Source organism: Notamacropus eugenii, chromosome 2, assembly GCF_028372415.1.
Source record: "Notamacropus eugenii isolate mMacEug1 chromosome 2, mMacEug1.pri_v2, whole genome shotgun sequence".
NCBI classification, from domain to species: Eukaryota; Metazoa; Chordata; class Mammalia; order Diprotodontia; family Macropodidae; genus Notamacropus; species Notamacropus eugenii.
This window is the reverse complement of record NC_092873.1, coordinates 20577594-20604460: the sequence shown is the minus strand read 5'-3', so window position 1 is coordinate 20604460 and position 26867 is coordinate 20577594. Positions and strand designations below refer to the sequence as shown.

The 26867-nt window shown below is 48.7% G+C and overlaps 2 protein-coding genes across 3 annotated transcripts; one reads left to right on the top strand and one right to left on the bottom strand.

Annotated features, from left to right (window-relative positions):
* LOC140522525 (uncharacterized) lies at positions 1 to 6327 on the bottom strand. The gene is made up of 3 exons (XM_072637938.1): positions 6168 to 6327; positions 3422 to 4566; positions 1 to 478 (listed from the first exon to the last, which is right to left on the bottom strand). The coding sequence occupies exons 1-2, from the start codon at positions 6325 to 6327 to the stop codon at positions 3815 to 3817; spliced, it is 912 nt and encodes a 303-aa protein (XP_072494039.1). The 3' UTR covers positions 1 to 478; positions 3422 to 3814.
* Positions 4298 to 22834, top strand: C2H11orf24 (chromosome 2 C11orf24 homolog). 2 transcript variants are annotated; one of them, XM_072639366.1, is made up of 4 exons: positions 4298 to 4437; positions 16901 to 17174; positions 18698 to 18814; positions 21286 to 22834. In XM_072639366.1, exons 2-4 carry the CDS (start codon positions 17012 to 17014, stop codon positions 22332 to 22334), a joined length of 1329 nt encoding a protein of 442 aa, XP_072495467.1. In that variant the 5' UTR covers positions 4298 to 4437; positions 16901 to 17011; the 3' UTR covers positions 22335 to 22834. The 2 variants fall into 2 exon arrangements, with proteins under 2 accessions (XP_072495467.1, XP_072495466.1); XM_072639365.1 differs by having other exon boundaries at positions 18674 to 18814.
* The last annotated feature ends 4033 nt before the right edge of the window (positions 22835 to 26867 follow it).

Genomic DNA, 26867 nt, shown 5'->3' with positions numbered 1-26867 from the left:
TTGCAGAACTAAGACTTAAAGTTTTATTTTTAATTAAATGTTTTCAATGATCAAGCATTTGGGTTTTTTTCTCCCTCCTCCCAACCAACCCACTCCCACTAGGAGAAAGAAGTTCTCGTAACAAATAAGCATAGTCAAGCAAAACCAAAGTCCTACGTTGGCTGCATCCAAAAATAGTCTCCTTTTGCCTGTTAGTCCATTCTCTCTGCATCAAGAGGAGGAGAATTGTGGCTGGTCGTTGTGTTGAGCAGAGTTCTGAAGTCTTTCAGAGTTGTTTGTCGTTACAATGTTGCTATACCAATCCTTCTCCTGGTTCTACTCATTTCATTTGGCATCAGTTGATACAAGACCTCCCAGGCTTCTCTGACATCAATCCTTTCAGCATTTCTCACAACACAAAAATATTCCATCATTTGTTTTGATTTCTCGTTCAATTTTATTCTCAGGTTCACATTTTTGCACACACACACCCCCTCACCTTGAGAAAGCAAGAAAAACAGAACCTCTTACGTACAACAAATTCTTGCATTGGCCATGTTAAAAAAAAAAAGTCTCAATGTGCACCTATCTTGAGGTAAGCAACATGTTTCATCACATACTACAATTTGTTCAGCCCCAAAGATCAGAATCTCCTTAGTTTCTAATTCTTGGCCACTATAAAAAAAGCTCCTTTATTTAGGGCTCCTCTTTCTTTGATCTCTTCGGGGTATAGGCCTAGCAGCTGTTGCTGGTCAAAGGATATGCAGTGTTAATAACTCTGGAGGCATAACGCCAGATTGCTTTCCAGGATGGCTGGACTAGTTCACAGCCCCACCCACGGCACACCCACAAGCCTGTTTTCCCATAACCCCTCCAACATGTTACTGGATCTAACGTTTTGGGGGTTTTTTTGGCTTTCTTTTCCACTATCTAGTTATTCCTATTAACAAATGTCCTAACATTGGTGATATTCTACCAAGTTGGTTTCTCTTCTTTTGCTCTTTCTTTTCTTCTTACAAAAGCAACAAGAGGGGTTTCAATTGTAACATTCAGCATTTCAGAGACCCCCCCCCCCCCCCCCCCCCCCCCCGCCCCAGCCTACAAGGTTTCTCCTTTGGGTGAAGTACCTTAGGTGAGAAGGGGAAGTGTCACAGGTATAAGGTTTGGCACCCACCAGCATCTCACTGAGTCTTTGGTCTCCCTCATTATCCTCCCTAGGGGCTCTACTCTCACCAAGCTCTCTCCATGTTGCTACTTTCAGCATAGCTGTACAGTCTAGGATTTTTGCTACATTTCTTACTGGTGTATTAGATTTTTAAAGACAACATTGCAATACTGTATCTTCTCTCTTCCAATCTGCTTTTTCCTTCTTTCCCATTAAATTCTACATAAAGGTCTAACTCTGAAAAAGTCTTCTCTGAGCTGTTCTGTGTATTTGTTGTTTCAAAGACTGTCTTTCCCCACCTCATCCAAGCCAGAAGTGCTCAGGGTTTACCTCCTCAGTGTGGGAGCTTTGACCTGCTCCATCTGTAACCTGCATCAGTCTGTCCTTCTAGGCAATCTGGCAGTTCATCCTTTCCCCCAGGGGGATTCACTATATTAATACTGCACTTAGTGAGTGACCCCAATCAGAACCAGCCAGCACAGTTCAGAACACCTGTAACAGCAAAGTGGGATTTCTGTGTTTGGAGTAGTTTTCCAGGCTCAGGCTAAATTGTGAGCACCTGAAAGTTCAATCACCTTTGAACCCTGACAGTTCACAGCTATGCTGAGTCATGTAGGTTTCATGCCTACTGACTCTGAGTCAATCAGGAGTTGAGTCTTCATTATATCTAGTGGGAGATTAGTATTTTACTTTGGGGGGGGTTTGCTTATGTGAAGGCTCTTATGATTACCTGGTGGAGGAACTCCCCCCCACACACACTGCTCAAATGTAAAGGCTCTCCATGTATGTAATGTGTATAGCAATATTGCTTTGATTCAGGCAGGAGAGCCCTGTCTGCTGGTCTTTGCTTCTCTGTACTTTCTCTGTTTGTTTGGAAATGTAAAAGATAAAAAGGCATGTCTGGAAGCATCTGGTTGAACTAAAGTGATTGTTGACCCTTCAAAAGTTGCCTTTCCTTTTATAAATGCAGATCTAAGAACCTGTGATGGCAGGCCCCCTGTGTATGTTGAAGTGCTTAATGACACAGTACTGAAGCTTGAGAGATGCTACCCTCTGATGCAGCTGAGATTACAGGAATGTGCTGCCATGCCTTGTGCTGGCACAACAGTTATGACCTTTAGATGAAAATTTTCTTTCTGGTAAAATACCAGCAGCTCATCTATACAGGACTTTGCGATTTACAGGACACCTTCTGTAATCTGTCAGTGTCAGCCACCAGGAAGTAAGTGATATGTTTCATTCTCATCATCTGAGAAGAGGAAATAGTCTCAGTTAAATATAAAAGTAAGTTAAATGACTTACCCAAGGTCACACGGTTGGGACACTTATTTAATAGGCATTTTAAAGTACCTCCTCTGTGCTAGGTTCTGGGCACGTTAAAGATGAGGCATAAGTGACCTGCCTACCCTCACACGAGTAGTAGAGAGGCAGAGTAGGAACTCAGATCCTGCCCTCTAAACACAGTAACAAGTTCAACAGTAGCTGTAATCCGGGCTACAATGTAGCTTACAGAGATGACTACCTAGAGAGGCTGTCCCAGAAGTCTTAGTGCAGTTTAAAGCTTTGACGGCTGTTAAGTAAAAACGAAGGCATCAATAGGACATCTCCCACAGGTTTATCTCCCCCAGCTACACTGCAGACACCTGGATTACCAACTACTGTTTAAGCTATCACAGCTTAAAACTGCACCATGGCTTTTGGGACACCCTGTAGAAGTTACCTACAAAATGGTCCTCAAGTGATCTTGTGGGAAAGGTATCTATATAAGGGTGTCTGTGAATGACTTTTTAAATGGTTTGATAACAGGATTCAATTTTATTAGGTTTGCAAGGTTTGCCTAATAATCCTATCAAGTTCATTCTATTCATTTAAAAACTGATACTGAGAAGGGGTCTGTGGGCTGACCCAGATGGGTCACTTGAGGCTGAGGTGGGGAAGGAGGGCACTGGTTGATGGTGGTCTTTGGCAAAGAGGAGGAGGAGGAGGGAGAGGAACAGAAGAGGGAGAAAGAGGGAAGAAAACTTTGCGCCCCATGGGAAGAGCCCTGGCCTCAGTGCTGGGGAGATGCAGGTCCCAGACACTCACCAAGCTTCTCCAGGCCTCAGTTTTCTCCTCTGTAAACAGAAAATCTCAACGTGAAGCTGAGATGCATCAAAGTATGGATTGATTCTCTGCTACTTCCGTTCAACACAGGTGCTCCACCACCACACCATCCATACGTGGGACCATGGGTTACAACATGGAGAAGTTCTGAATGCTGTGGATAAGTTCCCTTACCTTGGCAGTGTACCTTCCAGGGATGTACACACTGACAATGAGGCTGACACCCGCACTGCCAGAGCTAGCTCGGGGTTTGGGAGGGAGGGAGGTGTTAGACTGACTCCCAGACCCACGCTGACAGCGGACCTCGCCGGTGTACGCCTGCGCAACATGGACAGTCTGCTGAATCGCTTCCATGTGAACTGTCTCAGGAAGAGTCTGAGGACCACGCGGCGGACAAGGCAGCAGACGCGGAGGTCCTTGCATTCAAACCCACCGCAGAGAGCGCGACAACGCCCGGCTCACGGAGAACCGCTGGCGCGGGGGAGACCCCGGCCCGGCGCGCCTCCGCGCTGCGCTCAAAGGACCCTCCGCGCCCGCCCCGGTCCGAGCAGCCACAGTCGGAGGCGGTCACCGCACTCTAGCACAGTGTTCTGAGAACGAAGGCCAAGAACCGCGGGACTGCTCCAGCCTCGGACCCGCCGCCGAGCCTCTCCTCTCAGTCACGTCCCGGCCGGCTTTCTTTGGTCTGAACGGCTGCACTTGCCGCTGCCCCACCCACTTCCGGCGCATCCGCTTCACTTCCGGCGCGCCCCCTCCAGCTTCTGGTGACGTCATGCGGCCGGGCGAGTGGCCCAGCGGCGCCGTGGGGGTCCCGCCCACCTCACTTCCGGCGCGGGCCCAGGACCGGGCCGGCGGCGGCGGAGGCGGCGGGAGTTCCCCGGCCCCTCGGGGAGGCTCCTCCGAGGACACGACGAGGACACGAGGGCGGCTCCCCCACCATGCAGACGTGGCGCCCTGGGGGCGGGGCCGGGCGCGCCCTGGACTTCCGTCCTGGGATGACGTCTCTTCCGGGGCGGGGCGGGGCGGGGCGGGGCGGGCCCAGAGCAGGGGCCGAGGCCAAGGCCGAGGCCCGGGGCTGCCTGGCACCCGTGGCTGGTCCTCCGTGCCCTCCACGCTCCGAGCCCGCGTCCCCCCCGCGCCGCCTGCGGCCTGCGGGTGGCGGCGGCCGCTCCCCGCCGGGGCTGCGCCCGGTAAGAAGCCGCACTGATGCCGGGGCCGGTTGCTAGGGGCCGTTGCCAGGGGCGACGGGAGGGAGGTGGTCTCGGGCGGGGGGCTCCGGGCTTCTCTCGCGAGACTTGACCAAAGCTTCCCTCCGAGGCCTGGCGCGAGGCGTGCGCGTGGAGCCGGGCATGGGTTGCAGGTTGCTCAGAGATCCCCTGGTCCACCTGCCTGACTTGACAGCTGGGGAAACTGAGGCCCAGGGAAGGGGAGAGGTGCCAGGCAGGCTTAGAACCCAGGACCTCCTCCTGATTCAGCGCCCCCCCCTTGGCCGAAGTCGCGGGGCCCAGGTGAGGGGTGGGCAGCCCCAACCTTTGAACCCTGGAGATGGGGTCCGGCCCGGAGCTTAGGCGATCGCGGGGGTCAGGAAGGAGATGTCAGGACCAGGATCGGAACCCAGGCCCTCCGGCTCCCAGACCAGGCATCCCCACACATAGAACAGGGGAAGGGGGCCCCCCCAGAGAAGGAGGAGGCCGGCCCAGGGGGTGCCCCGAGACCCCTCCCAGCAGGGAGCCCCAGGCCTACATCACTGTTCCCTTTTCACCACAGTTCTCTCATTCCGTCATTAAAGCCCCTGGTGTCCGTCTCGCCTTTGCTGCCGGCAGGCTCTCAGAGGGCCTTTCCTGAAGCCTGGGTCTGCCTGAGCCACCCTCTGCTCAGGGATGGCCAACCCCTTCTCATCTCCTTCAGGACCCACTGTGCCCTGCCGGATTCACACCCACTTTTCCCCCAGCTTCCGTGGCCTCCTCCGATGCTCAGTCTTCCCCAAAGCCCTTCCGCCTCCCCCCGCCATTTCCTCAGGGGTTCCCTTGCATCTGTGCCATGGAGACTGAGGAGGGCTGCAGTCCTTTGCCCCGAGGCTGGCACAGAGAAGGCTCTTCCATGCCCCCTCCAGTCCTGCCTCATCCTGATTTCCTGTGTCAGTGCCCCAGTCTGGCTGCTAAATTAGGAACACCATGAAGTGGAGCCTGTCCTCCTTGTGTTCCTTGTGCCTAGGGCAGTGCTTCACAGGAGAGCAGACATTTAATAAACACTTAGTGCATCAAATTATCCCCTCTTTCAGAAGTAAGGTAATTGAATTCTGGGATAAAAGTAATCTCTCTCATCCCTACCTTCTGGCCCCTCTTGGCTATATTTCCCCTTGGACCACTTGGTCCTGCCTCCACCCCCTCCTGCTGTGTCCTTCCTGATCCTACTGGGTCCTCCCTCTTGTCAGTGCCTCTCAGGTTCACTGACATTCACCCCAAATCTTCTTCCCATAACCTACTGGCCTCCAACTTATTCTCCCTCCAGTCTGTCAATCGTTAAACATTTATTAAGCTCCTGCTGTATACCAGGCACTGAATTCAGACCTGGCTCACAGTCTTCTCCACCCCAACCCCTGCTCTCAGTATACATGCCAGCTGAGTTCCTGCTGGAACCTCTGTTTGAGGGAAGCAGGGAGCACAGGCCAGCCACGTCTCTCAGTGCCCTCCAGGCTGTGCTCCAGACGTCACCTACCAGGGCTTCCATTTTTGCCCCGCCCCAGCCACCCAGGTGCTGACATTCCTCTCCTTGGTTACACAGGCCTGCCCTTCTGTCTTTCCTTTGACCTCAATTCTCATAAATCCATCTGGCATCCTCAGTGTGGCCTCCATTCCTCCATCCCTCATTCATTCACTACTTTTGCTGAATCTGGTGCCTTGTTAAACCCTCATCTTACCTGATTTCTCTGCATCATCTGCTTGCTTGGCCACCCACTCTTCCCCTTGGCTCTTGGGAGCCCCTGGTTCTCTGCCACCTGATGGATTATTCCTTGTCAGTTTTCTCAGAGGCTCTGTCCTGGACCCTTTGCTCCTTCTTTCAGTCATCTCCTCTCCCATGGGTTCACAGGTCATTAGAAGGAACCTTTGGGAGGGAACATGAAGTGTGTCCAGTTACACATGCAGCATGAATCTCTTCTCTCAACTCCAGTCCTCTGTCTTGGCTGTCTTCTGGACAGCTCCTCCAGGATGACCCATCAGCATCTTAAACTGGGCATACTCAAAATGAATGATAAAAAAGCACAAAGTTCCTCCTGTGTGCCAACGGCGGTACTAAATGCTGGGCATACAGACAGAAAACTGAGAGTCACTCTTCTTGAAGTGCTCACCTTAGAGCTGGAGTTGGTGACCGTGGCTCTTGGAAGTGACACCAGTGGCCCTATTGGGCTGGGGGAAGGGAGTGGAGGGGCCGAAAGATCTGAGTGAAGCCAGCATTCTGAGCTCCCAGCAAAGGTGGGGAAGAGGAGAGCCTGGTGGGACCTAGGTGGGACCCTGCAGCATGCACAGATTTCCTTCCCTTTCCCAGGAGTCAGTAAAACTCAGTACCCTCTCTCCCACATAATATGTCCTTCTCAATGAACCTTTTTTGGTGGGAGCAACCACTATCCCAGTCATCCGGGTTCCAAACCTTGGTTTTGTCTCCACATTCCTTCCCTCACACTCCTATCCAGTTGGACACTAGGTCTTTTCCATTTTACCTTCCCAAAATCTAGTCCCCTTTTCTCCACACATGTGGCTACTACCCTAATTCAGGCCCCCATCACTTTGCTTCTAGAATATTGCAGTAATGTCCTAATTCATTTCAGCTTCCAGACTCTGAACACAGTCACACAGGTATTAATTACTCTCTTCCCAGCTGCTGCTGGACCAGCAGCTTTTTGGGTGCATCATATGCCCTTTTAGCCATTTGATGAAAACTAGGGATCCCTTCTCAGAATGTTTTCAGATGTATAAAGTAAGATACAAAGGATTACAAAGAAAACCAGTGATGTTGAAATAGCATTCAAACTTTGCAAACCAAAGTTCTTGGACCCTTGGATAAGAACCCCTGTGTAGATTAAAATACAAATAGCGTGTAGAATCTTAGAAAAAATTTTGTAGGCTAGCTGCCTCATCTAAACCATAGCCACACTGCTCAGTCAGTTAGTTGTTAGTCTTATCTGACTCTGTGTCCCTGTCGGCCATAGTATCCATGGAGGGCTTTGCCATTTCTTTCTCCAGAGAAAGGCAAATGGAGGTTGAGTGACTTACCCAGGATCGCATAATAAGTATGTGAAGCTGGATTTGAACTCAGGTCTTGACTCCAGGCCCAGCACTCTATCTACTGAGCCACCTAGCTGTCAATTATCCAGCCCTTAAACAACACAAATTTATTAGGCACTGGGGTACAGAGACAGTGGGAAAAGGTCCCTGCTCTCGAGGAGATTATACTCTGCTTGAGATAGAGGAGCTTTTGAGGGAAGGAGAAAGATCTAACCAGGAGAATCAGGAAAGGTTTCCTGTAGGAGAAGGTGTCTGAGCCAGGCCTTGAAGAAAAGTGGGGAGGGAGAGCAAGTGAGGCCTGGGGGACACAGCCTGTTGCAGTGGCATAAATAAATTCTTCAGTGTTTCAAAAGATGGGGCACAGCGCTATTGCTGACTGCCTTTCAACACCATTGCCCAAATAAAAACCTAGAGAAAAGGCATGCGCTCTGCATAAGAGAAATCCAGAAAAATGAATAAATGCCCTTGAGGGCCATGGTCAGAAATGGAGCCAACGGCTCCCTCGGGGTGCAGTTCCTTTATAATGTCACTTCTGGAATCATCCTCCCTCTTCCTCATCTCCATCTCGTCAGGCTTGAAGTTCTTCATCAAGCTGTGCGTCCAATCTTCCTTTGCCCGTTTCAGATAAGAGTCAGGTTCATCTTGTTCTCTCCTCCCACTCCTTCCTCCGTGTTTGTATCTTTTTCTTACATGCCCCAATTCTGAAGAAATAACAAGTTCCTCCCCTTCTTCCTCTTTTACCCTCCCTTTAATTTCCCCCTCCTCAAACTCCCAGGACAGAACATAGCAGCTTTCAGGTCCTATTCAGGTCTCTTATTCAACCCCTTCAATATCCTTTGGAGATCTTAAGGTTCAGCGTTAGCACTACGTCAACACACATCCTCTTCCATTGCTCAGATAAATTGACCTTTTTTCATTACGCTGGATTCTTGTGTTTGTATTTCATAGTTTTGTGAGAATCATGCTTGTTGTAAAATCAAGAAAGCTGTTATTAAATTTTACGTTCATTCCCCTGAACTAATGGATACCATGGACTGCTACAATTATTCAGACCCTCCAATCCTTAAGCAGATCTGAGCTGAATTGCTTGATATACAGTGTCGGGGCTTTTTAAAAATCATAGTTCATATTATATTTTCTTCTCTTTTTCTCCCCCAGAATTTGGGTTTTTCCCCCACCACTCAGGTAAGGCTTAGGGCTTTATCTCGCAAACTCTACCTCTTTATTTTCCGTTGTGACTGCTTGCAGGTGTAACAGTTATGCTCTCTTTACAGTCTGGTTTGCTTGATTTTAACATCTCTAGATTTACAAATACAATTTTTTAAAAAAATTCATTTTTGCCTTTCACCATTCTCTTCCATAAGGTTTTGAGTTCCAAATTTTCTAACCCCGCCCCCCCCCAAGAAGCATGCAATCTGATACAGCCTCTATATATACATTCATATGAATTGTCATGACAAACACAGTTTTTTATACTCATCTCTGCCTTTGGTCCTGAATCTCTCCAGCCTTGGTTCCTGAGTTGGAACTTTGTGCTAGGGTGAGGCACCAATCGCTGTTGCAGTTTTGGGTGGGGTGGTTAGCCCTGCTCAGTCTTGTCCTAGGTTACAAGTTCCACCTTCCACTGCCAAGTTAAGGGGATTGCAGACAGGCCAGTTTAGCCAAAAAGCCAAGTGAAGGCAGCAGGTACAGTGGAAAGAGCCTTGGCTCTGACTTTAGGAGATGTGCTTCCTAGCTGGGTGAAGGTGAGCGTTGCTTTCCCCACCTGTTCCCGTTTCCTCACCTGTATTGTGAAGGGGTTTAGCCCGATGACAGGACCTAGGGCCAGTGGCAGGCAAACTGTTGGATGTATTTGAAATGCCACATTCTACCCCAGATGGAGATTGCTCTTCGAAGAAAGACCTCTGAGGAGGAGGAACCAACCACCTCTGGACAATCCTTTCTGCTTCAGAATAGGTTTGAGTGTTGGGAAGTTCTTTGTCTTGGCACCTTCACCCATTACTCCTGCCCTGTCCCCTGAGGCTCAGCAGAAAAACCTTTAATACACCCTGGTTTAATGTCTGAAGGCAGCTATTATAACACCCCCCAGCTAGCTACCTGGTGCTAAAAAAAATCCCAGACCAACTCCTCCCTCCCCTTTCCCTTTCAGGTGATTCCCCTGGGGTGTGACAGGATCTGGGTCACTGTCCTGGCTGCTTTCTTTAGATATTTTCATTTCACTTTCTTTCTGAGACTTCCTGACCCTTTTACGTTCTTGATCCCTTCCAAGCTCCTCTGAAGTGAGGAGGAGTCATCAGCTTTGACAGGTCCTTGAGAGATTCTCCCTCATGTCCTGGATCCAAGTCTGAGAAGTCAGAAGACTTCTCTTTGGTTAACATCAGGCCTCTATCTGCAGGGAGTGCCCTCCCACAAATATTCTCTCCTTCTCACTCTCCCTTTCTCCACTCCGTACTGCAGGGTCCCTTTGGTTTTTTCTTTTTTTTTGGATATCAGGCAGTGGCTTCCTCCAGATTCTCCCATGTGCATGGGAAGTCTTTCCATGGATCCCAGTCTTGCCTCCTCCATACTGCTGACCCAAGATGAGACTTCTCTCTGCCTCAGTCTTCCATTTGTTTAAAGGAATACTTCATTCTCCCTGCTACCCTGAAGGGTTCAGGGACTTTCCTGGAATCCCTTTACCTTTTCTCCTAGTACTGAGGGGATCCTGGCTCACATAGTGGTGATGTTGGATAATTGATTTACACTGTGAAGCCACAGCAGAATTCTTCCCTCTTTCCATACGTGTTTTGAAAGATGTGAATTGGATTTGAACTTCCTTTCCCCACTGTGTTTTTTTCTATGATCTGGGTAGCTGCTTAGTGCTCAGGCCAGAGAGGTACAAACAGTTGACTTGATGCCCGAACAGAAAATGGGTGGCCTATAATGCCAGAAGGTCCCTCGTTGGGGACCACTGCCAGAAATCACTCCTCAGAGAACTTGGAGGCAGCAGTTGTGGGTGCCACCCACTCCACCTTTCACCCAAACTTAGACTCCTTCAGGTTGGCCCTGGGGGTCTCAGGCAGCAGCTGCTGATGGGATAGCTTGAGAAGTATCCCAGTTACAGCCTCTCCCAGGTGTGCATGAATTTTACCCCCTACTCTGGTGCCACCAAACCCCTTGCTTTCAATTCCTAGTTACATCCCTGCTGTTGCTGCTGCTGGGAAATTTCCCCCCCTTTTTGTAGGGGGGATACTTGCCCTTCCAGTCTCATCCCAGAGGAGATGGAGAAAAAGAGATTAGGCTACATTACAAGGGGGTGGTTGCAGCTCTCTGTTTCAGGAAGAATGCCTTAGTTTCTGATTGGTTTCCTGGCTACCAGGAATCAGAGAAACTGACCACCTGCTGTATACAGGACTTTGTGTATACCCAGTAAGACATTCTTTTTAAATGGCATTTCAGAATCTATGTATATACTTCCTACAACCCTCCTTCATCCTGGAATGAGATTTCAGGCTCTTCCCCTGTTCTGCCATCCCACACCCCCACTCCCTTACCAGGGCTTAACTATCCAAAAGTACTTCATGGGCCTGACTAGCTCACTCAGCCAGTGACTCCAGAGATCTCACCCCACAACTTTGCTCTAATATTGAGGTAATTAGGTGTAGGACCTAGGTGCCCATGCTGAAGGGTGGGCCTGAGGATGGTGGATTCTACAGACTTTTTGAGTAGAGATGTATGATGTTTTAAGGAATTAATTGTGGTTACTGTAGGAGCCAGAAATTGCCAAGGAGTGGAGTGATTAAAATTTGGATGAGGATAAACAGATGGGTGGGCAGCATAGCATTTATTCAACAAGTAAAATTCATCCAGTCAACAAATATTGATTGAATGCCTTCTTTGTGCAGAATATCATTAGGTGGAGTGAAGACAGGGTGACAGGAGGAGGGTGGAGGGGAAGGGAACATTAGAACAGTGAGCTTGTGGTTCACCTTAGAAGTGCCTTGGCTTTCTACAGAAGCCTTAGCCTTCAAGGCATGTGTGATCTCAACCTCTCTGTGACCATGGGGAGAGTGAGCAGTTGTTACCATCCCCATTTGTAAGAGAAGGAATTGAGGCACAGAGAGGTGACCAGTTATGCAAGATCCTGTAGCAAAGTAGTGCTGAACCCTGACCAAAGTCTGGGTCTCCTGATGCCTAGGCTCTCTCCACCACACCCCAAAGATAGGGCAAGTTATTCAAGATAGTGGAGATAACTAGCGATGTTGGACAGGGGGAAAGGAGCCAGGTATTCTGCTGGAAATGGAGGTCAGGATGAGAGATAGGCAATGGGGAAATGAGAAGTCAGAGCTAGAGGCTGCATACGAGTGAAAGTTGACATTTTTGTGAGTCAGTCTTCCTGATTCTTCTCCAGCCCTTGCTGGGGTTGGTGATCCTGAGTACCTGAGCACTGGCTGCAGTGGAAAGGATTTTTCCACAGGCTTATGACCAGCATGGCCCAAGGGTGACCCACAGTGACCACTGGGTCAATTGAGTAGACATCTATATGTAAGCATAGTTTTGGGTCCTATACCATACAAAGAAAAAACCCAAACAGCTAGTCATTAAGAAGCTGACATTTTGTTGGGGCCCTTAATGTGTACATGCCCAAATAAATGCAGTGTAGTGTCAGGAATGGGGCCTGGGAGTGGCACCTGAGCTGGGAGTGGCACCTAAGCTTTGGGGCAAACTGGAGATTGTGTGAGTCAGAGATGAAAAGGGTATGCAGGGTAGACACTAGGGAGGGCTGGTATGATGGCTTGGGAGGTGAGAGTGGGGAGTAGTGTCATATACGTGAAACATTTGATAGGTTAGTGTTTTTGCCACCAAGAATGTGTGAAGGAGGATCTAATTCAGTAAGACAGTAAGAAGGAGAGGCAGGACTTCCAGTGCCAAGCCAAAGAGTTTGTACCTTATCCTAGGGGCAATAGGGAACCACTAAAGGTTTTTGGATAGGGAGGTGACATGGTTTTATCTTTTATGGTTGTTTAAACAAATATCAATTTGGGACCATGGAGAATGGATTAGAGAGGAGAGAGAATGGAAGCAGGAAGACTGTTGACAAAATGCTGAGAACCTGATTTAAAGTAAAGGCTATGTTGTATGAGTGGAAAGAAAAGGACACATCCAAGAGATGTTTAGAGGTAGAACCAACAGGAATTGGCAAGTGATTGGCCTGGGGTTTAAGGAAGAGGAAGGAGTCAAAAATGGCCCAGGACTGCAGACTTTTCATGGCTGGAGAGATGGTGATGCCATCAACAGAAATGGGGGAAATTGGAGGGGGATGGACTTTATGGGAAATATAATGAATTCTGTTTTGGACACGTTGAGTTTCTAGTTCCTATGCGACGTCTGAGTAGAGCTGTCCAGTTCTTAACTGGACATGGGGCTGGATCGTTTATTTTTCACACATTTTATTTTTATTCCAATTACATGTAAAAAAATTTTACTATTCTTTTTTTTAAATTTTGAGTTTCACATTCCCTCCCTTCTTCTCCTCTCTCCTCATTGGAAAGACAAGCAATTTTATATGGGTTATATATGTGGTCATGCGAAACATTTCCATATTAGTTATGTTGTGAAAGAAAACACAAACCAAAAAACCAAGAAAATAAAGTTTAGAAAGACTGCTTTGATCTGCCTTCAGACTCCGTCAGTTCTTTCTCTGGAAGCGAGTAGCACTTTTCATCCTGAGTCCTTCAGAATTACCTTGGATCATTATAGTGCTGACAATAGCTAAGTCATTCACAGTTGATCGTTGTTACTGTATACTCTGTTCTCCTGGTTCTGCTCATTTCACTTTGTATCAGTTCATGTAAGTCTTTCCAGGTTTCTCTGAAATCATCCTGCTCATCATTTCTTAGAGCACAGTAGTATACCATTACATTCATGTACACAACTTGTTCAGACATTCCTCAATTGATGGACATCCCCTCGATTTCCAATTCTTGGCCACCACAAAGGGTACTATAAGTATTTGTGCGCATGTAGGTCGTTTTCCCTTTTTTTAAATCTCTTTGGGACCTAAGAATGGTATTGCTGGGTCAAAGGGTATGCATAGTTTTATAGCCTTGTGGGCATAGTTCCAATTCGCTCTCCAGAATGGCTGGATCATTTTACAACTTCAGCAACCAGGGCATTAGTGTTGTACAGGACTAGTTCAGCAGAAGTATTAAGGCTGGGTGTGTAGATTTTGGGAATTGTGTACATGAAGTTGATAACTGAATCCATGCCAATAGATGGAATCCCTAAGGGAGAGAGTGTGGAGGGAAGAAAAGGGAGCCTAAGACAGGAACATCCATGCTTAATGGGCAAGCAGAAGAGACAAAGCAGCCAGACAGGAAGAGAAAAGAGGGGGAACTGTGTCATAAAAGTCAAGGGAGGAGGGGGTGGTCAGCAGGATCCAAGGGCTAAGAAAAGGCCATTGGAGGGAGTCACTAAGAGACCACTGGTAACCTGGAGAGGGTAGTTTGATGTGAGCAATGGGATCAGAAATCATACTGTTGGGGAGTGAGTGGAACATGCGAAGTTGAGGTCATGGAGGAAGACAAGTCCTGTAGGGGATGGGGGACATGACCTTTGAAGAATCAAAGGTTGCCCAAGGAAGCGAGTACAGAAAAATGGGAGCTCAGGATCTGGAAAAAAATATGAAGGGGGGGGGTCAGCCAGGTAGGCAGACTTGGCACTTGGAGCATGGGCCAGCCATGTGTGTAGGATCTGTACTTGTGTTGCAATGCAACAATGCAAACTGCTGTCCTCTGGAAGATAACCCTGGAGCACTACTGTGTTCAAATAGCTCATCATCCTGCTTCGCATCACTTCAGGTATGAGGTTCTAAACTAGGCAGGCTGGCGCCTGGTGCACAGATCTGGGTCTGGGAGGACTTGCCCAAAGCCAGGCTTGACACCCTCACAGCACCATAAAGCAATGCATTTGGCTGCTCCTAGAAGAAATGTCCAAAGGTCTCCCTCCAGGTGGAGTCAGCACCTCCTCTGTAAAGGGCTGGGACTGGCCCCATGGAACTCTTAGGCAAGGAAGCCCTTTCTACTCATGCAGGGCAGCAGCCAAGTAGGTCAAACTGGCAGGAATTAACATGATCTCTGTTGTGTTGTGTCTTTATTTATCTTGGTAAACATTTCCCAGTTCTATTTTAATCTTGTCCCAAGCAGCCTGAGTTTGACCCCTCTGACCTAGAACCCTGAGAGGTTAACACAATATCACGCAAGCAGTATGGGTCAGTTTTCAAGCCAGTTCCCTGACCTTTATACCACGCTGCTCTTACTCACTATAAGTGAAATAAGAAATCTGCCAATCTCAGGTCCCCAAATTCCTCCACATCCGAGAAGTCTGGCAAACTGAAAGTCAGTATGGGAGACTGGCTCTTGTGCCAGGAGAAGTGGAAGAGGCCCAGCCCTGGTGTCTGGGAGGTGCCGAGCTGCTTACTCCAGCTTCTGGGTAAACATGGCAGGTACAGCTTCATTTGAGTCCCCCGTTTCTGTTTGAGGGGTTTGGGTTTTATTCTGTTTTAAACCCACTAATGCCATTAGTGAAAGGAGGGGAGGGAGATTGCTGTCGCCAAGGAGGAGGGTCTCCATTGGCTGGTGATCACTCTTCGGGTCATAGGCCCAGTCAGTGGGGAGAGGAGTGAACATTGACTTCTCTGCCCAGTATCAGTGACCCCTCAAACCCTGGCAAGATTCTGTCAAGTCCAGAGGCCTCCACCTGGCTTCCTGAGCTCTTCCCATTCTGTCATCTCCTGCCCCTCCAGCCTTCATTCCTACAATGCATCCTGGGATGCACCTGTTCTTCCCTCCAGCTCAGCCCCTACAGGGATAGTCACCACCTGATTCTCATCCACACGTGTGCTCAAACCCTCATTCTTCCTGAATTTGTCCTCCCTCACCTTGACTTCCTTCTGGCCTCCCTTCTTCCTTTCTTAGTGTGCGTATTACCCCTGACCCTGTGTTTGTTACTCCCCTCTTGTAGCCCATGACAGGTGATCAGTGCATGCTTATTTATGGGATTGATCTATATGCAGAGACTGGGCCACACTGGCCGTACAAGGACAGAGATGGACTGGCCACTTAGAATCTATGGGAGAGCCCACACATACACAGAGAAATCTGCCCAGAATACGGATAGATTCAATGCAAGGTGATTTCAGGGGGCAGCTCCAGCATCTGGTGAAGGAGGAAAGGTCTGGGAGGGGGGTACTTGAGCCAAATGAGGAAGGAAGCAGAAGTGCCAAGGGGCTGGTAAGTCTTGTGGACGAGCCAGCATCCGCCCCCTAAGCAGGCAGGAGCCCCCAGAGACTTGTGAAGCCGAATCATCGTTCTAAACAGGATGCTCTCCCACCGTTATCTTCCCAGGTTTCCCTTTCCCCAAGTTGGAAGCACATGCTTCATGTGTTGCTTATAGCAGGTGTTGATTGTTTCTCTCAAGTTACTTTCCCTCCTGTGCTACATAATGATCTGCTTATTCTCCAGCTCCATCCATCCATCCATATACCCATCTATCCATTCAGCAGTTAATTGAGGGCAGTGTGGAAGGCACTGTGCTGTGAGAATTACTGAAGGATGACTTGAGTGTGGGCATTGAGAATGAGGGCAGCCAGGGGACACCAGAGTGGCCTCAAGTAAGGGAGATTCATCTTCCTGACTTCACATCTGGCCTCAAACTCTTAATAACTGGGTGACCCTGGGTCAGTCACTTCAGTCTGTTTGCCTCAGTTTCTTCATCTGTAAAATGAGCTGGAGAAAGACACCCTCTAGTATCTCTACAAAGGAAACCCCAAATGGGGTCCGGAAGAGTTAGATATGACTGAGCACATTGAATGAGATAGCAGGACTACTTCTTGTTGGTCTTTGTTACTGCAGATTACTTAAGACAAGCTTAAGACCCACTGGCTAGCACTGGTGTCTGGCTTTCAGATTTGCAAAGCACTTTATGTATGTGATCTCATTGGATCTTTGCAGTAGCCCTGGGAGGTAGGGGCTCTCCTTATTCCCATTTTACAGATGAGAAGATGAGGGTTCAGAGAGCTCAAGCACTTTTCAAGGGATCAAACACCTATTTCGTATCTGAGCCAAGAGTTGTCCTTGGGTCTTCCTGATTCTACCCACTGCCTACTGAGCTGCCTCATGTGATTCATATGTGGAATTCAGGTCTCCTTTTACAGACCATCTCGACACACACTTGGGGACATCTCCTCTCACCAGTTTCCCCAAATTTTGTTGAGCAAGCAAAAAGCAGTGAGGTTGCATCCTTTGTATTCCTGGCCATGGGACAGATGCCACCAGCTGTATGTACCTTTCCAAAGAATATCTTCTTAATGAGCATGCCCTCTTGTTTGCAGACACCTCGCATTTGAGCAGAACCAAGTCCGTGCCGAGCCAGTTTGGGAGCAGGACCTGCCTCCTAGGGAGCTTTGGAGACCATCACATTGTGCTCTGAGCTCTCCCTCAAGATGTGGACACCCATCACCTTGCTTTGGCTTTCTTCCTTGTCCTTGTCCTTATCAGAGAATCACCTTTCCTCCTTGAAAGAGAGCGGGGCCCGGGTGTTGCAGATACAGAAAGTCCAGAGCAAACAGCAGTGTAGACAAGCATGTGGAGACCCGGCCTTGGCAGGTGAGCAGATGCCCCCAGCCCAGGAGCCCAAGGTGTGGACATGACTGTTCCTGGGCGGGCTTTCCTTCCCTTCTTTGGCAAAGACTGAGGCCACTTTCAAAGCCAAGGTCCGAACTAAGGACGGGTCAGCAGCCAGAAGGTGACAGAGAGGGAATCACTCTCTGTCCCTCCCTGGGGATTCCACCTCAGGCAAATGGAAAGGGAACTCACTGACTCTGGAGTCAGGAGACTCAGTCCAAATCCCGTCTCTGCCACTTGCTGTCTCTAACTTTGAGCAAGTCACTGGACCTCCAAGGGCCTGTGAGGAGGATGCACTAAGACAAGGGTCTCCCAAGCCTCAGTTTTCTCCTTTGGAAAATGGGGTAACATTCTTGTATTACTTGACCCCCAGGCATGTTGTGAAGAAGGAACTTCATTAAATCCTTATTGGTATATTTGATTTTTACATCCCCTCTATTCCCCAATCTCTCCCTCTCTTTCAATAGACAGTAATCATTTATTAAGCACCTGTCAGGTTCCAGGCCCCATATTGATACAGATAAAGACAGAGACAATCCCTGTCCTCAAGTAGCTTACAGACTAATAGAGGAGGCTTGAAAAGGGCTGGGGGCGAGGGCCTGGGAAAGGGTAGGGCAATCGTGGGGGAGACAGGCATGTCAGGGCTGGGCTCCCTCCTTCAGTGCAGGTCAGGGGTGCATGTGGTTGAGGAGACCTTCCAGGATGTATGAGGAGCTTGCTGGAGCTGGGGGTGAAAGTCACTCTTCCCCTTCCCTTGGTAGCCTTGCCTTGGAATATCATCGCCAAACCAGCCAGTCAGGATTCTGCCAATATATGCCGTGTTCCATACCCATAGCCTCCCGTATCTGAAAGGAAAGGAGGGTGGGGCGTTTTCTCACATCTTCTCTGGGACCAAGTTTGGTGATTCTAATGACAAAGGGCTTTCTCTACTATAAAGCACCCTGTCCAGAATTGTGAGACCAGTCCATCTCTGGGTATGGCAAACACCTTGTCCCAAATACGAGCTGGCAGGGTTCTATTGGATGTCACAATTTTATCCTCCAGATTCCCTGCCAGAGCAGAGGCACCATGAGTACAGGAACTTTTTATCTCCCATCTTACTTGATGCACCTTTCCTACCTTTAGACATGGGGTTGGGGGGGGACACACAAAAATACATGGGGTCTCTGGTACATCCTGACTTTTGTTCAAAGGAGTTTTTTAAATTTTGTTTGGAGATGCAGTGGGGAAGAGCTGGGCAGGGAATTGGAAACCCTGCACTAGCTGCCATCTCCAGAGCCCTGGAGGGATCCAATGAGTCCCCCACTCCTGGCGTCCCAGCCCCTGCTACCTGAAGCGCCAGCAAAGGACTGTCTGTCCACCTCCCTCTGTGGGCCTTTGTGGCCCTTACCAGCAGTGGCCTTTGGGGTCTGGTTGGGAGACCGCTAGCATTTGTTTTTTGTGATTCTGGGCCAGGATGGCTTCCTCTTATGTTAGCCCAGGCCTGGTCTCTGCATTTCTCGTAGGTCACCCTTTCTGCAGTTTGTCCATAGAGGAACCAAGACATTGTATCGTCCTAGACTGTCCAGTGCTGTCCGTGTGCCAACAAGCCAAACCTCAGGATATTCAAGAACTAGTCACAGGTACCTGGGCATTTTAGGACTCTGTGTTCTGAGGGATTCAGTAGAAAGTCCAAGTGATGTCTGCTATAAAGTGAGACATGGGGACCGTGGAGTACTAGGGTGGAAGCTGGGCCCTTATCCCAGGGGACGGCTTGCAGCACAGAGGAGCAGAGGAGGAGGCAGCGTCCCAACACCCCACCATCTCTGGAGGGGACCACAGGCCTGACTTTTCAGGGCTGTGATTGGTAGGAAGCATGGCCTAGCCCTCCCCATCTTCCATTGTGGGGGAGGGGCGGGGTTCATTTGGCCCAACCTGACCTGGCCTGGCCTCAATGCCTTGGGCCTCAGCTTCTTTGTAAATGGAGCCAGGCTTTAAGTGTGCAGAAAAGAGCTCACTCTTTAAAGGGGCCTTCCAGTAAGACTTTTTGTAAAACAAACTCACTGTTCCTCAATTTATTTATTTGATAGTGTCAGGGTTTTGAACTTTGAGTTATCTTGAAGGGAGACACACATTTACATTACATTGTGCCACTGCTAGGCAGGCCTGGCTTAGGGGAGCTGAAAATCCCTGACCTTCCTCCCTGATCCTCCTCCCTGGCCCCTCCCTAGCCCTCCTCGCTGGCCCTCCTCCCTGGTCCTGTGAGGCACCAGGTTAAGCCAAGCTCTTATCTCTTCCGAAGACCTTCCCTGAAGGTGGGATGATAAGGAGACAGATGTTTGACTTTCAAAGGACTTCCTTGGTCTGATCCCCAGTCAGCAGGTGTTTACCTGTTGCCCTGTCTGTACCAGGCAGCATACCAGGTGCTGGGTATGGAGACACAAACAGTCCCTGAAGGAGCTTACAGCACCTTGGGAGCTTGGGGGTGGTGGCTGTCTGTCAGCCTGTACCCACACACGAAGGGCCCAGCATATGCAGGCACCAGGGATATTGGTGCTCGCTTTCTCAATGGAGAAGTAAAAGTAAGGGGTGGGGTGGTGAGGAGAGTCCTGGGGAGGGGGGAGGAGGGAGAGCCACACTAAGGAAGGCTCAGTGGAAGAAGGCTGGTGTGAAGAGGGAACATTCTTGTGGTGTGACACAGTGTGAGAGGCGAGTTGAAAGCAGGTGTGGATCAAGGTTCAATTTTAGGTGTCAGAGAAAGGGGGTTTGTATTTGATCCTAAATGATGGACTAGGGTGGAAAGAGATCTGAGACAGGGAGGCCACTAAGGAGCCTGTTGGAGGAATCCAGGTGAGGGGGGAATAGGCCTGAGCTTGGGAGTGGAGAGACTGGATGTCTGTCCAAGGGGTTGCTGAGGACACCCCCTCCCCGACATCTGATAGCTGATCAGAGGGATGGAATGAGAGAGGGAAGAGTTGAGAAGGACCCCCAAGTGATCCTGCTTAAGAAAGGGGAAAGTTTAGGGGGAAATGAGATATGTTTGGGGCACACTGAGTGTGAGATGTCCACAGGAAATCAAATTGGAAATGTCCAACAGGCACTTGAGTGGCTGAGGCTGGCTAGAGCTTGCAGGAAGGCTGAGAGCTGGTTATCTGGAACTGGAGGCCATTAAATTAGAGCCCCCAGGAAGTGGTGAGGTCACCAAGTGTAGAGAAAGGCAAGAAGGTGACCCCCATAGAGCTGTGGGGACTGTCCCCACTGAGGAGTGGTTAGAGACAAGTAGCCATAATCATGATGTAGGCAGCTGTGGGCACCATAGTGGATAGAGCACAGACCTGGAGGCAGGAACAGCCATGCCCCTGAGTTCAAATCTGACCTCAGACTCACTAGCAGTGTGACCCTGGGCAAGTCACTTCACCCTGTTTGCCTCGGTTTCCTCATCTGTAAATTGAGCTGGAGAAGGAAGTGGCAAACCTTCCAGTGTCTCTGCCAAGAAGACCCTAACCGGGGTCACCAAGAGGAGGACTCAACCGAACCATGACTGAACAAAAACAATCATGACAAAAGTCATTATAAGTGGCTAATGCCCAGCATTCACAGAGTGCCTTAGGACTAGGGGCTCTACATATGTTTATTGTCTCATCTGAGTCTCACAGCAGCTTTGTGGGTTAGGTGGTATTATTATACCCATTTTACAGATAAAAGGTTAGGTGACTTAACCAAAGGTCACACAGCTAGGAAGTGTCTGAGGAAGGTTCTGAACCCATGTCTCCTGAGCCCCCAGAGCAGGCTGGAGGAGAGAGTCAAGAGAGCAGTGTGAGAGTATGGGCAGGGACTGTCTTTTCCCTCTTTTTGTATCCCTAGCACTTAGCTCAGTGCCTGGCACACAGTAGGGGCTTCATCAGTGCTTGTAGAAGAAGTAGAGGGGGATTCCCAGTGCTGCAGAGAGGCCAAGATAGGGGAGAGTCATCAAGGGAGAGAAGAGGCCCCCAAGGGATCTCCTCTGCAGAGTAGTCACCACCAGAGAGCAGGAAAGGTTTGGAAAGTGAGGTTTTCAGAGCTAAGAGAGGATTGATTGGGTTTTTCCCCACATCCTTTTTTTTTTTTTTTTAAGAGTATGCGTTAGAGAAACGGAAGAACCGCTCCACCACAGACACTTTGCTCCCTCACACTGAGGTGAGGACCTCTCCAGCTCCTCTCTATCATAAAAGCGCCAGGAAGACCAGAGAGTTAGACCACACGATACCTCCCATGGTCACTGGTGGCAACCATATGGAACTTGGAACCGAGACTCAGAACAGTACTGAGGTGGACATTTCTGCAGCCCCAAACACCTCAATGGCTACAACAGGCAAGCCTTCAGCACTTACCACGGCCCAGGTCCAGAGTTCCACTGAAAACACATCTGTGGCAGTGACAACAGCATTGGCCCCAAGTACAAGCATTGGCCCTCCTGCCCTGTCAGTGACACCTGGCCATGCCGGCTCACAGAGCACTCCACCCAGAATCACTGGTGCTTCTGGCAGCAGCCCCACCATCCAGGCTCTGCCCACGGATTCTGGAATTGGTCCAGCCTCCAGCTCACTGGCTGCAACAAAAGGCAGGTCCATGAATGGGCCATTGAATCCAGAAATCCTGACGACCACCCCATCCCCAGTTCTCTACAGCTCCAAAACATTAGCAGAAACATTCATGAGCACCCCCACCATTTCCACTAGCACAAGGGTGGAGTCCCCCACCAAACTAGAACCAGTGCCACTCACTGCTCAGATGACAGATGCCAAAGTGATGCCAACCACCACACCAACCACGGTTGCCCAGGCCACAGAGACTTCAGGCACTTCACAGACTGCAGAAGGAGCTCTCCCCCAAACCACCCTAAGTCCAGTGACACCTAAAGTCATAGTTGAGAGCTCACCCACAGTGCCCAGAACATCTGTACAGATGGTCACAGAAAGCCAGTACGTGTGGATCACTACTTCCCCCTTCACCCGGTACTTGGTCAATAAAAGCTTACTGTTGGCCATGCTCTTGGCTGGCACCATATTCTTTATGGCCATCCTGGTTTTGTTGGCCATGCAAGCGTATGAGAGCTATAAGAAGAAGGACTACACCCAGGTGGACTATTTAATCAATGGAATGTACGCAGACTCAGAAATGTGATGGGCTCTTGGGGCCTCATTTGTGTGTGGACTGATTCAAGTCTGTGGACCTATGTCCTCTCTTTTTCAGTTTGCCTGTAAGACCAAACAAGTGCTTCCAAATTAATTTGGTGCAATTTAGAAGAAATGCCAGCTACTTAAAAGGATTTAATTTATATCTAATTCCATTATCACTAAAGAATTGCTGCTTCGTTTATCATTATTTTAAAAATTATGTTGACCAAGGGCCAGGCCAGGCTGGCAATCATTGTACCAGATCAGGTGGTGCTTCCAGAACCCAATTGGTTGCCTCCTCTTGTTCTGTCATTTTTAATGTCACAGTCAGAATGCCAGCAATCAAGTTGGTGGGGTCTCTGATGGACTTTTTTTCTGAGCTTAATTATATTTATGTAATATGGTGTGCTGCCAAGCTTCATTGAAGTCAGATCCTTTTGGAGATGTATAATGAGTAATATGGTTTATTTTTGTAAACACTCATTTAATAAAACATGAAGTCCTGAAGAGGCTATACTTTCCTTGCCCCCTATTTTGACTTCTATTTTCTGATTGCTCACCCCCTTTGGTTGGCAAAGTTGTCCCAGGGGTAGCCTGAGCCCAAGGCTGCCTGCTCCCCCTATCAGTCTCACTGCCACCCTTGCCGAACCTAGGGCATGGCACACGGAGAACATGGCATGACTGTGCTAGCCAGCTGAAGTCTTACCAAGCTTGGCATGAAGGCAGCCCCTCGACTTTGGTTTCAGGGGGCATGCAAATTCTAGATATAGAATACAGAATCCCACTGTAGACATGATTTATCTGGAGGTTTCCTTGTTTCTCCATTCCTTGCCCAGTTGTCTAAGCTCAGCCCAGGCCTTTCTCTACCAGCCACTTGAGACATCAGGCATCTCCAGTCCCTGCTAACTACTGCAGGATTTTTTCTGGTTTCTGTAGACCCTAGGAAACCAAAACACTTGAGTCTTTTCTAGTTCATTCTCTTGGTCTTCCCCTAGTCCCATGCCCTCCCCCTGACTTCCCTAAGCCATCCTCATTCGGTCTGATGCATCCAACCTGTCGACCTCCCAGTAACCTCCAAACATAGAGGGATTTCCCCTCCCTCCTTCCTAGGGATTTCCCTACCCCCTTTTTTCCTCACCATTTTGACTTTTCCCCTTAGAGTCTTCCTAGAATCATAGATGATCCAGTGACCTGAACTGGTTATGTGCTTTTTAATGGTTGTTAGATTGAATTAAATGGTGGAGTTGGAATGAATTAAAAGGGATTCTGAGATCATTTAGCCCCAAACTAAAATTTGGTAGATGAGGACCCTTAAGCCCAGTTGACCAAGACCAAGAAGCAATTTAGCTGATGTCATTCGTTCTTTTACACTATGAACAAGGATGGTGGCTATGAGTTGGGGGCGGGGGAGGACAGGAGATGTTGTGGCAGGAGGAACAAGGTCTGACTCCACAATGTGAACTAGAAAAAACAAGGACAACTCCAGTGTTTTAAACCTGGTGAGAAGGAGCATGGCAGTGCCATCAGCAGGCTCAGCAAGATGGGAAGAGTGGTGGGAAGTGGTAGGATAACTAGTTTTAGATGTGCTGAAAGACCCACAAGATGTCCAGTTCAAAATGTCCACTGACAATGCCCAGTGCTCAGGAGAGAGACTAGAATCAGAGTGTGAGGTACAAGAAGGATGGTCATTGAAGCTGTGTGAACCAACAAGGTTGCCAAGAATGAGAGTACAGCAGAGAGTAGAGGAGGGGCCCTAGATCAGACACCCAGCTCAGGGGGGAGAAGGAGGGAGAGAGTCAGGGCGTGGGATATGGACAATGAGCTAACACAGAAGACAGAAGAAGAAGAAAGGTGAGAGGGCAGGATCATGAAAACCTCAAAAAGAGAATGTTGAGGATGAGAATGTGGCCAGCAGGGTGGGGAACTTCGAGGGGCCAAGGAGGATGAGGATGAAGACAAGGTCATCAGCTTTGGTTGTTAGGGAGTCCCTGGTCACTCTCAATTGAGTGCTGGAGCATGGATCTGGACTGGTTTGAGAAGTGAGAGGGGCAGTGGAGGAAGGAGAGCCATGGGGCAATAGTGCCAGGGGAGGTCTTTGTTCTGTTTGGGGGAGGGCACCAGAGATGAAGAGGCTTCAAGTTAGCCAGAGAAAAGGGGCAATTTTTGTGAATTCCAGCTTGACCACTGCCTGAGTGGCTGACTTTGGGTGGCTCCTCTCCCCTCTTCCATGCCTCAGTTTCGTCTTCTGTAAAAGGCAGGAATTGGTCTAGATGACCAGGTCTGGATCAGCGGTTCCAAGTCGTTTTAAGTGTGAGCCCTCACAGCGCGCTGACCCAGCACAGGCAGTTATTGATGAAGATTAAAGAATTCAACTAACACCCAGCCCAGGAGGGAGTAGCACACTGGCCCTGAGTGGGGATTTGGATGACGAGGGGGTCTTGAAAGAAGAGGCAGGAATGCTCAGAGAGGAGGCATCCCCTCAGTGAACTTCCAGGGAAATTCTTTGTTGTATCCATTCCGACTCTGATTCTGCAGGCACACCTCCGAAGATGGTGCAGGTTCAGTTCCACATGATGGGCAATAAAGTGAATACCATCATAAAGCAGTCCCACAAATTCTTTGGTTTCCCAGTGCATAGAAAAATTATGTTTATACTATACTGCAATCTGTTAAGTATGCAGTATTGTATTATATCTAAAAATGTATATATATTATTGCTAAAAAAAAATAATGCTAACCATCCATCGTAATCTTTGCTGCTGGAGGGTCTTGCCTTGATGTTGACGGCTGCTGACTCTGATGGGGTGGTTGCCGAAGGCTGGCTGACTGCGGCAACATCTTAAAATAAGACAATGAAATTTGCCACATTGATTCTTCCTTTCATAAAGGACTTCTCTGTAGCATGTAATGTAAAGATAGCATTTTACCCCATGTAAAACTTCTTTCAGAATTGAAGTCAATCTCTTAAACTCTGCTAAGTTTATGCTGTATTCTCCAATATTGTTGTGTCTCAGGGAGTAGGGAGGCCTGAGGAGAGGGCAGGAGAGAGGGACAGGAACTGGAGTGGTCAGGACATATACAATGTTTACCAACCTCTTATGTGGGCATGGTTTGTGGCACCTCTGAGCAAAGACAGTAGCACCACCAAAGACCACTGGTCCCATATCAGCAGAGCAGATAGAGTGGTAAAGAAATGGTTTGAAATATTGTGAGAATGACCAAAATGGGACACAGAGACACGTGAGCACACGCTGCTGGAAAATGGCACTCATGGACTTGCTCCATGCAGGGTCACCATTTTGTAAAACAACCACAAATTCAGTATATTTATTTAAAGCACCATAAAATGAAGCATGATAAAACGAGGTGTGCCTGCAGGAAACCCTTGTCAGAGTTCCCCACTTCAGGGCGACCCCTCGTGGAGAGGAAGCAAAACTGATCTAAGTCCTTCCTGAGCACCTTCCTGAGTCTGTCCTGACATTTGCTGGTCTTGACCAAGGCCTTCAATACAGTCAGTTGCGAGGGCTTATGGAAAAATATGTCCAAATTGAGTTGCTTGGAACAGTTCATCAGCATCGTATATCAGTATCACCATGGCATACTTTCCCGGGTTCTAGATAATGGAAGATGCTTTCATGCCTCCTCAGTCACCAATGGAGTGAAACAGGACTGTGTACTTGCTCCTGTGCTTTTTAGCATGATGTTTTCAGCCATATTGTCAAATGTTTTCAATGAGGATGAACATGGCATCAAGATCAGCTACCGGAATGATGGTAAGTTCTTCACCTTGAGAAGACTACAAGCCAAGACCAAAGTGCAGGGAGTGTTGGTGCATGATTTTCTGTTTGCAAATGATTGTGCCCTCAGTGCAGCTTCTGAAATTGAGATCCAACAAAGCGTGGATTGATTTTCTGCTGCTTGTGCTAATTTTGGCTTACCAACACCAAAAAAACACAGGTGCTCCATCAGCCACCATCACACCTTCCATCCATGGAATCCATATATCTATATAGCAAAAGGAGAAGTTTTTAATGTTGTGGATAAGTTCACTTACCTTGGTAGTGTACTTTCTGGGAATGAACACAATAATAATGAGGTTGATGCACGCGTTGCTAGAGCTAACTGAATGTTTGGGAGACTCCAAAGGAAAGTGGGAGAGAAGTGGTCTTAGACTGACTATCAGACTGAAGTCTACAAAGCCGTTGTGCTGACTTCATTGTTGTATACCTGTGAAACCTGGACAGTCTACCAGCGCCATGCCAGGAAACTGAATTGCTTCTGCTGTGTCCCACGCAGCAGAGTTTGAACAGGGATCACCTGTAAGGGGACAGGAGCACATGTGGGAATAGAAAAGAGCACACAAACACTAAACTGTTCAAGGGTAACCCTAAATAACTGGGCAGACTTGGGAACAAGCAACTGCCCCAAGCTGCTTCAGGAGTCAACTTTTACTTAGAAATTGATGTCATGGTTCATTCCTAAAACTTTGAGTTCCAACTTCCCTCCCTTCCTCCCTCCCCACCCATCTCCACTGAGAAGG

Bases quoted from the DNA above. Each gene is read 5' to 3' on its own strand.
- LOC140522525 (XM_072637938.1), bottom strand. From the start codon at position 6,327: ATGGGAGAGGAGATGACTGAAAGAAGGAGCAAAGGGTCCAGGACAGAG. The intron at 4,567-6,167 runs GTAAGATGAGGG...GCCTCGCGCCAG, and splicing joins AGATGATGCAGAGAAATCAG to GCCTCGGAGGGAAGCTTTGG.
- C2H11orf24 (XM_072639365.1), top strand. From the start codon at position 17,012: ATGTGGACACCCATCACCTTGCTTTGGCTTTCTTCCTTGTCCTTGTCC. The intron at 17,175-18,673 runs GTGAGCAGATGC...ATGTTAGCCCAG, and splicing joins TGGAGACCCGGCCTTGGCAG to GCCTGGTCTCTGCATTTCTC. The intron at 18,815-21,285 runs GTACCTGGGCAT...TTTTTTTTTAAG, and splicing joins TATTCAAGAACTAGTCACAG to AGTATGCGTTAGAGAAACGG.